General features: G+C 32.8%; 1 protein-coding gene across 2 annotated transcripts in view; it reads left to right on the forward strand.

Annotated features, from left to right (window-relative positions):
• CDH10 (cadherin 10) overlaps positions 1 to 11,146 on the forward strand; it is a 91,224-nt gene extending 80,078 nt beyond the window's left edge. For both annotated transcript variants that reach the window (XM_031589243.2, XM_090137063.1), the window contains exons 10-12: positions 7,130 to 7,238; positions 9,091 to 9,342; positions 10,141 to 11,146. In XM_031589243.2, the coding sequence (XP_031445103.1) occupies positions 7,130 to 7,238; positions 9,091 to 9,342; positions 10,141 to 10,634 (855 nt within the window). In that variant the 3' untranslated portion in view covers positions 10,635 to 11,146. The remainder of the gene's footprint in view (positions 1 to 7,129; positions 7,239 to 9,090; positions 9,343 to 10,140) is intronic.
• Positions 11,147 to 13,481: the final 2,335 nt, after the last annotated feature.

The following is a 13,481-nucleotide window of genomic DNA, read 5'->3' on the forward strand; positions in this document are numbered from 1 at the left end:
TAAGATTTTAATTAATTCAAATTTACGATATAGAATTAAAATTAAAAATGTAGAATACTGATTTTTCTCCCAGCACCAGCACCTCTGGCTGAAAAAACAAACCAACCAACCAAACAAACAAACAAACAAAAAAACAAACAAAAAAACCAGCAATGCATTAATGCACAAATTAATCACAAATCTCTTCACATTCAGAAATGGCCATCAGTTAAAAAAGAAAATAAGAAAGCACTATAAGTACTTATGACTAATAAATAAGAAGCTAAATGTATGTACAAAACTATACATATTTATTCAAATTATAAAGTTCAGAAGGGTCTCCCTTGTTAGAATGAAGTGCCAATATTAGATATACTACATTATGATAACCAATATTATATTTATTATATAATTATACTAGTTAAATAATCACTTAAAGCAGTCTGATTTTTAAATGAGTCTTTAAATAAAATCAATTCACAGGAAGAGAAATGAACAATACAATTCAGGATAACAAGAATAATCTATTTGAATGTAATTATATTCTCGCTTACAGGTAGATCAGTAATGAGTCATTATTTTAGAATTCATTCTGTCCTGAGGGATTGAATTAAATTAATCCATACTAAGTATGGCTTGGATCCTCCCACTTTTTCTTTTCTGTTCAATTTTCTCCTTTTTTTTTTTTTTCCTTTTTGACTGTTCACCATGCTCTGTTATTCTGGTCACTTTTATAAATGTATAAACATATGCATCTGTGGGATTCTAAATTTATGTGAAATGGAATATTACTGAGTAACAAACATATAGTCAGTGCAAGTCATACTGCCTTGCAGTAACAGATCTGGATAGCCACAGGAACACAGCAATGCTCTGGTCTTTTTAAAGACCATGCCCTTTCTCTGAAGGACTTCCTTCCTGAGCTAGACACAGCAGAGAGGTAAACTGCATGTTTCCTTGTAGCTTTCAAAGCCTTAGTCAGAAATAATTAGGAAAGTTGTGTTTTTATCTGTTAAGGTCTCCACGTATGCAATCTTCCTGTTATAAACCTTCGTTTTACCAAATCTATACATACTTACTATCTTTTCACTTGCCGCAGCATTATATAAAATCAGTCTATCTCATTGTGAATTCTCTTTCAAAGATACTTTAAAATATGTATGATTTTTTTTCTTGTTTTTCCCTAAATCATAAGTCCTCATAGATTATATAAACAAACTCGATTTCTTTCACCACTTCTTCTTTTATATTGCTTCTCATCAACTCATTTGACTCATATATATATATATAAAAACAAACAAACAAACAAACAAAACCCTCTTCGTTTCATCAGGAATATTTTTCTGATGATAATATTGCTTAAAAAATGTGCATTGCTATATGCACCTGAGCTCTTCTGGATTGGCCGTGCCTTCCCATCAGGTGCTCAATCACTGGTTCAGGCTGTGATTTAGCATTTCTGCTGCACATGGCTTTTGATATCTTTATATTTCCAACAATTGCATTACATTTTATATATTCCAGTGTTTATAGCGGTGTCAGAATTTTCTTCTTGAAACATTTTATTCAATAATTCTCAAAGCTTTACTCTGACTTACTACAGTAAAATAAAACTTTTGTAATGGAATTCAATATAGAGTTTTCAAACAGGTTTTTTTTTGTTTGTTTAATAACACATTTTTATGATTGTTTATTTATTTTTGCATAGAGTTTAAAAACAAATGCCTACTTTAAGTTAAATATATATATATCATTTACATTTGCAGAAGACTTAAAAAACACAAAGGTGAGTAGTTTTGGAATAAACAACCAATGCAGCAACCACCTTTCTACTATTTTATCATTTTTTTAGTGGCTAGCAACATTCTTTGACTTGTTTTGTTTCCTTATATTTCTGTCTGATTTCAACTGGAGAAACTGTCTCATCTTCCCAGCAGTTATTACTGCTTCTTGCCACTGAGAAGCAACTTAGTGTGAGATTAATGGAGGTATCCCATAGTTAACTAATATGAGAAAATAATGTTGTATGAAATCATATAAATTGTAGGATTAATACAGTTATTAACAACATCAGAAAATATATGCAAAAATGTGATAAAATGTTTCCACCTTCTGTTCATTTGTTTTGCTAACCCGAAGTCACACTCTCTCTCCCCACTTCCTATCCCACTGGAGTTAAATTGATCAAAAAAGCACCAAATGTAATATTTGTCTTTTGATACACTGCTTGGAGGAATTAATAAAAACCAGTCTTGCCCCTCATCACATCTCAAAAACAAATAAATTTCTGTAAATATTCTATTCATATTGAACATATTATGTCATGCAAGAACCCCTTTGGATTAGTAATGACATTGTGTCAGCACAATTCCCAAAGCAACTCCTCTAGGTGTAAAAACTATGAAGAACAATTTTATTAAAATTCAGTGGGGGGAGGGGGGGAAAAAAAAAAAAAAAAAAAAAAAAAAAAAAAAAACGAAAAACATAGCCAGATTTCTATTCTTTGAAATTCCATTGATAGTATTTAAACTTCCTGATTCAAATAGCTATTTCCTGGTAGGCTTTCATTTTATTTCTGGAAGTCTGTTAAATCAATTTCTCATGAAAAGGCATAGGGATAGTAGAACTTGGTCATATCTTTTTTTTTTTTTCTCCAGTGTCCCATGAATTCAGCAGGATTGGTAATTAGGTATGAGTGCTTGGATAGATGTTTATTCATTTATTTAACATTATTTAAAAAAAAAAAAAATGATACAAAATGGTACAGACAAATTTAAGAGAATGAGAATTGAAAGCATTAATGTTTCAGTTTCATTCAGCTTCTCTAGGAAATAACAAGAATGTACATTACAAGTAGCAGATATGCTGTAATACAAAATATCTATATTTAAAATGTAACACTGAACAGTAGGTGACCTGTAAGGCTGAGTTTACTGCCCACCACTTCAATTCTACTCAAATGTAGATTTATACTTAGAAGACACTGAGAAAGGAAAAGGCTACTAGGAGACTAATATACATCATGATTACAGATAAAGAGGTTTACCCAATGAGAAATGTTGTCTTGTTCTTCAAGTGGATTTGCTTACATTTAACAGACTCTAAATAGTTACCCTGCAATCAATAACTGCCCAGAGGTTTCTGAGTCAGGCAAATAAGAGTATACTAAAGGCTATACGAGTCCTTGAAGTTTCAAGAATGAGTCTATTTTAAGTAAAATACAAATAGTATTCCAGGTGGCTGCCTAGCAACTGTGCAAAAGGGAAAGCTAGTGCAACACAGCTCTCACGGTTAATTACACTCATAATTAATTCCATCAGGTCTGTGCCCGTAAACAGTTGGATAATAATCAGATGAAAATTGTTGATTCATTGGATTTACCTGCAGAACACAGTGGTAGTGTGTGCTTAAAGTGTTTAGATTTGTGAAAATGATTAAAAATTTGTGTGAACAAAGGCACATTTTCATAAGATGTGCCCTTGTTCATATAGTGCCCCAAGATAGCTGAAACTGAAATACTGAAGCAACAATCAAAATAAATACATCCTAAAAAGCTGTAAAAGAACACTTACTGGAAGAACCACTGTCACACTGTAGTTGCTTGGACTAGGTAAGAAAGTAAGATATGACTCCAGCCCAAACCTTCGTTAGACAAGACTTGGAGAATAGAAGGAACTAATGGCTAATATGAAAAAAAACTGTAAACAGTGGCTGTTCTACAGTGGGATTATCAGTGTCTCTTCTTCTTTGTTTTGACAAGAACCTGTAAACTTATGGACATTGAAGGAAACAAGTATAAAAGAGCTATTTTGACAACAAAAAACAGTGATGTACCTGAGAAGCATACTTAAACCTACCCTCAAATAGAAGTTGTGACAACTCTTTTTGCTCAAGTCAACAGAAAGCAAGCTAAATATCCTTTTTGGACATGGAATCTTATCTGCCATCCAAGTCTCTGATGGTGCTGTTATTGTCTTCAAGAGATATGGAATAGGCAAGCAAAAAAATCATCTAACAACCTATATCACTGACTGTGGTCTACATCTGTATTTTGAGTGCTTCCTGGCAATATATCAGGAACCTGCTGGACAGGTTTTACTGTTATGTTGTAGCCATGTATTGTCTGAATACACTTCAGAACACAGTCCTTGAAAGACCACATAAGAATGAGCAGTGCTTCAAAAAGCTGACAGAAAGATGCTGCTTCCTTCAACGACCTCATGTACTGATGTAAATTAACTGTATCCACACTGTTAAAAAGCATATGCTCCTTTTGATGAGGTGGAACTCAGGTGCACTACAGATAGTGCAAGGAGAACTTTCCAGGCTGACATGTGAGATGATGAGTGCTTGCTTTATGAATATGTGCCTGTATTTGAAAAGGAGCTATTAATGGACTTCCTGTGTAAAATTTCAGTAATATCTTCACTTGCAAGAATTTCTGTAAATATACTAAAATAGAATAAAAATATATATTTCTGGTTCCAATTGAGAAAAAAAAAAGCAAAACAAATGATGCTTATCTTCGTGGGTTTTGGGTTTTTTTGTTTTTTGTTTTTTGTTTTTTTTTTTTTTGTTTTGTTTTTTGTTTTTTGTTTTTTTTTTTTTTTTTGCAATTGAATTAAGAGATGTTGTAAATAACAATGTATCTATGCACATAATCTCATTAAGATTGTCCCTAAAACTTTGCCTTTTAAAGATACACACCAGCATCTAGTGGGAAAAATGCATAATATTTAGTCAGTCGAGTATTTGTTAGTATTTTTTAATTATGCAAAAAATTTCAAGTCTGAAGGATGTTTGCAACTTAAAAAAAAAAAAAAAAACTATTAAGAACCTACAGGCAGATTTTTTTAAAAGTCCTAGTGTAAGTAAATTATCTAAATGACAAACAGAATGAGTATTTGAATAGAGAAGTTCCCAGAGAACTTCAATTACTACAAGAAATTATAGACAGGTAGAAGATATTTTCCTGCTGTCTACTGTTCTGTTAGAGTTCTGCACATTGATTGGCATTGTCATAGCAGATTAAAAATCTCTGAAAAATTTTAGGCAATAAAAAATTTACATACTCATTCTAAATTACAGTTATGGGTGATCAGATGAGAATTATCTGATTTTTGTCAGTTTAACACCTACAACAGACCACTTTCATGGTATTCACTTGTGAAGTAAAATTGGCTCGTTTTTTTCTTGACTTAAAAAAATACTGCTAAGTTTTTGAAAATCTCTAAAGGTCTTTTTCTAGTTACTTATACAATCATTATATAATTAAAAGCTTCATCCCTTAAAGGAAAATATTATGCTACACTTCTTTTTTCTATTCTGCTTTCCTAGCAAGTTATTGTAGGTTTGTGTGATAAAATAAATTTAGAGAAAGAGAAAACTCTGGATGAGAAAGCTTGCAAGATGATGCATTAAACAAATCCAGTCCCTACCTATTGAAGAAATTTGTTGCTGTATTCGGGATGTACAAGAGAGAAGTTGGGAGTTAATCATGCATTTGTAAAGGCAAGCAGGAGAACAGTGCAATTGTTGATGTTAAAAATGATCAGTCCTGACAAAACCTGTGATATGAAGAGAAATGGCTGTATTTGGAAGAATGGGAAGTGGAAAAACATTGTTTAACAAGTATGCCACAGGGAAGAAATAATGTCAAAAATTAGAAGTTATTGCATGCTTGGAAAAACACTGCAATTTAAAATGATGGATTAGATATGAAGAATAAAAAAGATCTAGGTTAAAGATTTCTTGTAGTTTAACACAGAAGGTAGCTAAGCACCACATAGTCATTCTCTTGCTCTGCTCCCCCCCTTCCCAGTGGGATGAGGAAGAAAATTTAAAAAAAGAAAAAGAAAGAAAGAAAGTAGAATTTGTGGATTGAGATAAAAACTATTTACTCGGACAGACAAAGGAAGAGGAAAAAAAGTATAACAGTTAAGATAATTATATATATATATATGTATATGTATATATATATACACACACACACAAGACAAGTGATGCATAAGCAATTGTTCTCCACCTTCCGAATGATGCTCAGCCAGTCCACAAGGAGCTGAAAAACTGAAACATCGTTGCCTCTGTGTAGTACTGCTCAACAACATCATGAAATATCAGTGTACTATCAACATTGTTTTTCCCCCAAAGCCAAAACATAGCATCACATCAGATACTATGAAGAAAAAATCAACTCAGTTCAAGCTGAAACCTGGACAAGAGTAAATTATTTTTGGCATGTTTAATTGAACATATACACCCTCCAAAAATGTTAATCATAAGTATAAGAAACACAATCAATGAAGATGTAAAAAAATGTATTTTATTTCCAAAGTGGCATCTTGTCAGCCTTACATCTAGAAATTTCAGTGGATAAAAAAGGCATAAGTTCATTTACTTGACAAATAAGCAAATGTTAATGAAACCCTTGCTGTTACTTACAAACAAAGGTATTACACATATCTTTTTGCAGGAATTGCAGGAAGCATTCCATCCAAGTACCAAACAGATATGAAATATCTGTGACACTGGATTCAACCTAAGGTGCTGAATCTGTACAGTATCTTATGATGTGTCTTACAAGTAGAAATATAATCTGGTATTTAGTAGAAAAATAATCTAACATGAATTTTTTAATTATGAAAATCTTTTTAAATATTTTACTTTAATAAGAGAGAGGAAAATTTTGCTTTAGAAAGAAATGTTCTTCTTTTGAAATATTATTTGAAACTTTAACTTCCCTATTAGAAGAATTCATTTGATGAAATAATGTTTTCATCCCCAAAGCAAAAAATCTCCTCTGAATTCTTCTCATAGGTGTTGATTTTAGTTTTGTCACTTATATACTTACAAAAATATATAAACATATATTGAAAAAAGAAAAGAAGGAGAATTAAGTTGACATTTTGCATGTGTGTATGTAACACCATAGAAAATATATATGGATGCTCTTGTTAGAAAGCTTACTATTTGTTTAAAATTTGTTCAGTTGATATGTCCTACAGTTTAAGTATTAAATCAATATGCATATAGTTTGAATAAGAAGTTTCTTAACTCTTCTAGTCTTAAGACATTCAAACATAAAAACCTGGATGCATTTTGTTTTACTTTGTTTTTGTTGTTTGCTTTTTTTTTTTTTTTCCTCTTGCAGCTTATCCAGACCATAAGTGCAGTAGACAAAGATGACCCTCTTGGGGGACAAAAATTTTTCTTCAGTTTAGCAGCTGTTAACCCTAATTTCACTGTTCAAGACAATGAAGGTAAAATTCATTCCTGATTCATGGAAGTTTGATCTTTACTACCTGGCATACATTCCTGCAATATTTTGAATTTACTTCTATTTTCTATCAACAAATAGAGAAGTCCTTAAAGCTGCTGTTAACAGGAAGATTAATTTTATTTGAATGTTTGTGGTTTGGGACTTCTATATTTTCATCCGTGTAGGGAAGGCAAAACTTAGGAAAAAAATAGGATAAAATAAATTATAAAGAAAATCAGTGAATGTTGGTTAGGAGTGGGTAGCCAAATAAAGGGAGGAGAGGACAGAAGAAAGCTAAAAAACGGCTTCACCTTCCAAGTTCAGATGTTTCACTTTAGCTATCTTTCTTTCACATTTATGTCACCTGATTTTCTGTTTTGCTTCTTTCTGATGATTAATGAAAATTAAGGCTGGTAACACATGGCCACTTTGGCTTTGCTTTGATCCTTGATCAGTCCAGCTTTAATCAGGAGATGTATACAACACATCCATTTCAGCCTTCATCATCAGTTCAATAGGGAGCTCTTTAGATTAGAGAAGATATCATAAGGGGAGATATCATAATACCTTCAAATATGTTTAAGTTTTTTGACTTGGCAGCAGGAATAATCCTCTATCAGTGATGAAGATTACAGGAAGTAACAGGCTGCAAACACCATAAGGAAGATTTGGTTGAAATAAATTATATCAGTAGATAAAGTGAATAATTGAATTTGAATGTTTAGGTACCTTATAGATTTCTCAGTAGCAGAGAAAGGTATTTAAAAATACATCAGACACATTGTTTTTGATGTTCAGTGAAAACAAATAACATAGATATGCAAAACAAATCAAAGGATCCAGTAAAAGAAAACTTTGTGTTTCAGTTCATGGAGGCCATGAAGAAAAAAGTCATTTAATTTTTCAAACAAATATTATGTCCTAATGACCATGCAGAGGCATTGACCTTGGTATTTCTCTTCTACATGAAATTATTTTCTTTATTTTGTATTAATTATTTTAATTCATCTTGAATTTGGTTCACAAGACATTTACCATTTACCTCAAGAAATTCATTTTTGTGATGATAATGAAATTTTCTTTCTAATGGATTAAATCTGTATTTTCTTCCTTTCAGACTTATAAGTTAGCAATTCTAGTGTTGGGTCACAGTTTTATAAGATAGCTTTAACAATAGAAGTAACAGTCTTTTACTCTTACTCAGACCACCTTCATTCCTTTTCTGGCTGTTTAGTAAATAGATTTGATGCTGAAGTGTACTGCATACATATTATTTTTATGGGCCACAAGTATAATTTAGTAAATTCACTTCTCAAAACTGTCTTTTTTTTCCAACAAAGGTACATAATTCATTGTTTTACAGTATGTTGAAAGTCTTTTGATGTGGAAAATCTCATCCTGTATTTACTGATAGCATTCCCCTGAGTGCTGTCACAGAAGATCCATAGGAGGAATCTTTCAGAACAGAGTGCTTGTTGAACAGCGTGAAGTGGAAGGTTATTTTTTCTCAGTTGGCCACTTCATTTCAGGGCTTTAGCCATGGAATGGAACTGTGTCGTGCACTGCATGCATTAATCCATAAAACATTTTAAGCTTTCAGAAATCCTCTTTTCAAATTGTACTCAGAGGTGTTGCAAAGGCACAGAGGAGCAGGCCAGCTGTATGTAAAAAATTATAAATAGCTTTCTGATTAAATGGGAATGTCATTAGAAAAGTCAGATGTGACTATGAAATGAGGACTAGCCCATTTCAAAATACTAACAGTGACATAAAATATTATACTTTGCATGTATTTTATGTGATACATTCTCTATTTTCCTATGCAAAATAACGTTATATTTTAATCTATCTAGATAACACTGCCAGAATTTTAACAAGAAGAAATGGCTTTAGTCGACATGAAATAAGTACATACCTCTTACCGGTGGTGATATCAGACAATGACTATCCAATCCAGAGCAGCACTGGCACACTTACCATCCGTGTTTGTGCCTGTGACAGCCGAGGGAACATGCAGTCCTGCAACGCGGAGGCCCTTCTCCTCCCTGCTGGCCTCAGTACAGGGGCACTGATTGCCATTCTCCTCTGCATCATCATCCTGCTGGGTAAGAAAAATGTCTCTTTCCCTTTTGAGCAAATGCTTCAGGCCTAACACACTTTACAAAATCATGCAGATTGGCAGAATAAATGATCATGGGGTTTACTTCTTTTGCAAGAGACACTCAATGCAAAATTAGAAGAAATAAAGGTAAAAACTGCCTGGCAATTGGACATAGTAAAAATGAAATCAAGTTTCAGATTGTTAAATGCATTTTTATAATTTTCTTGTCTTTAAGAAAGATGATCAGGCAGAAGGAATAATGTAATCAAAAATCACTTTCATGTCTTTCATTTTAATTTTTTTGAGATAGAGAATCTTTTGTTTAAATAAATGCTTTAAGTCATTGTGCAGTATGTATTTCACATAGAATTAGCCAGTAAATAATATTTTTACCATATTAAATCAGTTTATCCAAAGGTTTCTGTGCTGTAATTAAAAAAATTGTAAATTTTTTAAAGTTTCCATTTTGTGTTTCTCAGAATATCACTTAATGATCTGTAGTTCAGATGGAAAACAATTTGAACATGCACCATACTAAAAAATGGGAAAAGATCTTCAAAATAAACCTGGCTATTTTAAAACTCATCGAAGTTATCAGTGGAGCACATAGACAAAGCTCATGGTTCTCTGCAAAAAATAGCACATTTTGATACAGTCTCTACTGTGATATAGACAGCAATGTTGATCCATTTATCAGGTAGAAATGAACTGGCAAAATGTAGCTGAAATAAAGCTGTTGTATCTGATGGAATAGCTACTGAAAATTGTTCTATCCTTACCCATTCTTTCCTCTCCCTTAAAGTTATAGTGGTGCTGTTTGCTGCTCTGAAGAGGCAACGAAAGAAAGAGCCTTTGATCCTGTCTAAAGAGGACATCAGAGACAACATTGTGAGTTATAATGATGAAGGCGGTGGAGAGGAAGATACCCAAGCCTTTGATATTGGCACACTGAGGAATCCTGCAGCTATCGAAGATAAGAAGCTTCGACGAGACATTATCCCTGAAACGTTATTTGTACCACGGAGGACTCCTTCAGCACCAGATAACACAGATGTCCGAGATTTCATTAACCAAAGGTTAAAAGAGCATGATACTGATCCTTCTGCACCACCGTATGACTCACTTGCAACCTATGCCTATGAAGGAAATGATTCAATAGCTGAATCTTTGAGCTCCTTAGAGTCGGGTACTACTGAAGGAGACCAAAACTATGATTACCTCCGAGAATGGGGCCCTCGGTTTAATAAGCTTGCTGAAATGTATGGTGGAGGAGAAAGTGACAAAGACACTTCTTAACCTATAGTAGGCTACATTTTTTGTTCCTTTGAGCGGAAGTAATTTTACAGACACCTTCTGCACTCAACAGTATTTACCATTCAGGAAAATTTTCCTGCCACTCAGCACAATGATTTCCTTTAGAATTTGTTTTCAATTTGTCCATTTATGTCATTCATTCTTTCTAGTAGAATGCCACTTGGAACACGTACAGTATTTTATTTAATCACCTTCCAAGAGCCAAAGCTATGGAAAATCAGTGTTGTCCATTTTAGTAATTAAAATTAAAAAGTACCTTACCTTCAGAAATTTGAAGGGTGATAATCCCTTAAGCAACCTCATGTACAAGCCGCTTCTGTTAGGTTCATGTCCTACCCTTGCAAGTGCAGCTTTTAAGAAGGCAAAGAAGAAGAAATCCAGTATGTTCTGTTTTGTACATTAAAACTGAAACAAAATGTACACGTGGTGTTAATAAGTGTAATATGCAGCTGGTTTAAAAAAAGTTTGTGCAACTTCATTTCATCAAATTCTATCTGCCGATGTTTTATATTTATATTTTTGTATTTATTTTTAAGAAATAAACCAGTTTTTACAACTATTTTGATGCTTGTTTGCCTTTTCTGGCCATCAGTTCCTGTCTTGAAGAAAGCATGATATTTCTCCACTGGTAGCACAGCCAAGTGTCACTGATTCTATGCTGCTATCTGCTGCATGCATATATTGCAGCCAGAAGTGCATAAACTCACGGGGAGAGGATCAAATCACTGATTTATTTGCTTGCTCAAAAGTGTTACTTTCTACAGTTGTCATGTTTAAGAAAAGTTCTATTTTTTAACTAAGTTAATGATATCTTATGTAGAAAGATGAAGTGCTATTTTGTCTTGAATTACATAATTCTAAAAATGTTGATAAAATTAACCCATCAGAGGAAAGAATTCATTTTGAAAACTTGGATTATTTATTCTAATTCTCCATTCTGGATCATGATTACATCGTTAGAGGTGATCTGTAATTGCAGTGAAGAAAGTGTAGAAAGATGTTAAAGCAGCGATTTTTAAGCACCAACCTTTTCCTATGGCAAATCACTTGATGACAAAACACTGCATTCTATTGCAACTATCTGAGGGTAAAGTAATCTCCTTTAGAGCTGCCAGGCTGAAGACTGACAAAATGTCAGTAAAACTAGCACAAACTTCCACCCAATCTTCTCAGTTTTCTGATGGCTTGGAAAAGTCTAGTAAAAAGAAAATGAAGCTACTAGCCAGCCATAACAGAAATCACACTCTAGCTATCATATAAAGTAGGCATTCCAAGATGTTTTAAGATATCTTTTCTTCCCACAGTCTTTAGATTACACAAACCTATTCAACAAAGAAGCATTCTGGGAACTATAAACATTTCTGAGATTAGGTAATTTCAGAGGGAGAGCAGGATGTCGTGGAGTCTACATTTACTTATTTATTGTGAAAGAAATACATCTGAAGGACAATCTCTCCTTTTCTATCTCCCTTAACTTCTTACTGGCATAAAATCAACAAATATTGAAAATACATTAGTTCTTTGTAAAGTGCATTGCTGCATTCTTATTATACCAGATATTTCTTTTCCTAAATTGAGAGATTAAACGCAGTGAAGTTGAAAGCTGAATACAGTGCTATTATGCAAGCTAGTTTTGTGCAATGAAGAATGAATTTTTATTGACTTGATATCAAATTTAATTATTTGATCCACTGAGAAACTTTGAAAATTATGGATTTCTCTTCATTTCAATCAAAAATGTCTTCATTTTGATATTCTTTTTAAAAAGAATTCTTAGAATATTAAGAAATATCTTAGATATTTAGATATTATAAAGTTCTTTTGGAAGCGTGACATGCCATGCAAAGAGTTGAATTTTTAATGACTATTTAGTGAAATTGGTCTTATTTTTCCTCCATTCCTAACCTTCATTTGTCCTTTAGCAGCATGTATTAGTAAAAAATAAACAAAATTCATTGATTCAGTATGTTTATAGCCAAAAGACTCTTCCAATACTGTTTTCTCTCTGCAACAGTGTTGAGTTCAGATCAATGCCACCTAACATAATTAACTGAGTACATACCAGGACAAGATAAAATAGGCTATAATACAGCTGTTTGTCATCTTTTGCTAAAAATAGATTTTGGATAAATAAATGCAGTCTACACTGTTACATGCAACTCAGTAAAAATCTCTGGGGGGAAAAAAAAAAACCACCTACATACAGCTCTCTTAAATATATCAGCAAATATTAAAGAAGATTCTATTATTTTTGTTTGTGTTACAATAATTATTTCTGAATATTAAGTTTTTGTCTGTCATTGTCCTTAAGGAGGTTATTTTATAACTGTTTAGCAGAATTTGAAACCATATTTCAGACGGAGCCTGTGAATGGCTCACAGGACAGATCTAACAAATGTTTAAAAATTCAGAAACATTGAAAATATTAAGGCCACTGGCTCCCAAGAAAGCAGTTGGTTCTTAGAGTCTATTCAAACAAATATTAATTAATTAATTAAAATAGAAATATTGGAAAGGAGGTATGTACAAGATCTTCTATTAATAAACTGATATGAGAATAATAACAACAAAAATCATATTTTGTAGGGCCTTCAGGGAAAGTGTTGATGGTAAGAACTGTCAAAAATTAAATGAATACTGAGTAAATCATCCCAAACAAACAACACGTAAATCAACAAAATCCTCACACTGCACATAATCAGATAACTGTATTCAACAGCTGCCACCCCCTGGAAGTTCAGATGTTTTTAATTGCTCACTGTCACTAGGTGTAGCATTTCCAAAACTGGTATTTACATAGCATGTAAAAATATTATTCACAGTCCTGGA

The sequence above is a fragment of the Phasianus colchicus genome, chromosome 3 (assembly GCF_987193195.1).
Source record: "Phasianus colchicus chromosome 3, bPhaCol1.hap1.1, whole genome shotgun sequence".
Lineage (NCBI taxonomy): Eukaryota > Metazoa > Chordata > Aves > Galliformes > Phasianidae > Phasianus > Phasianus colchicus.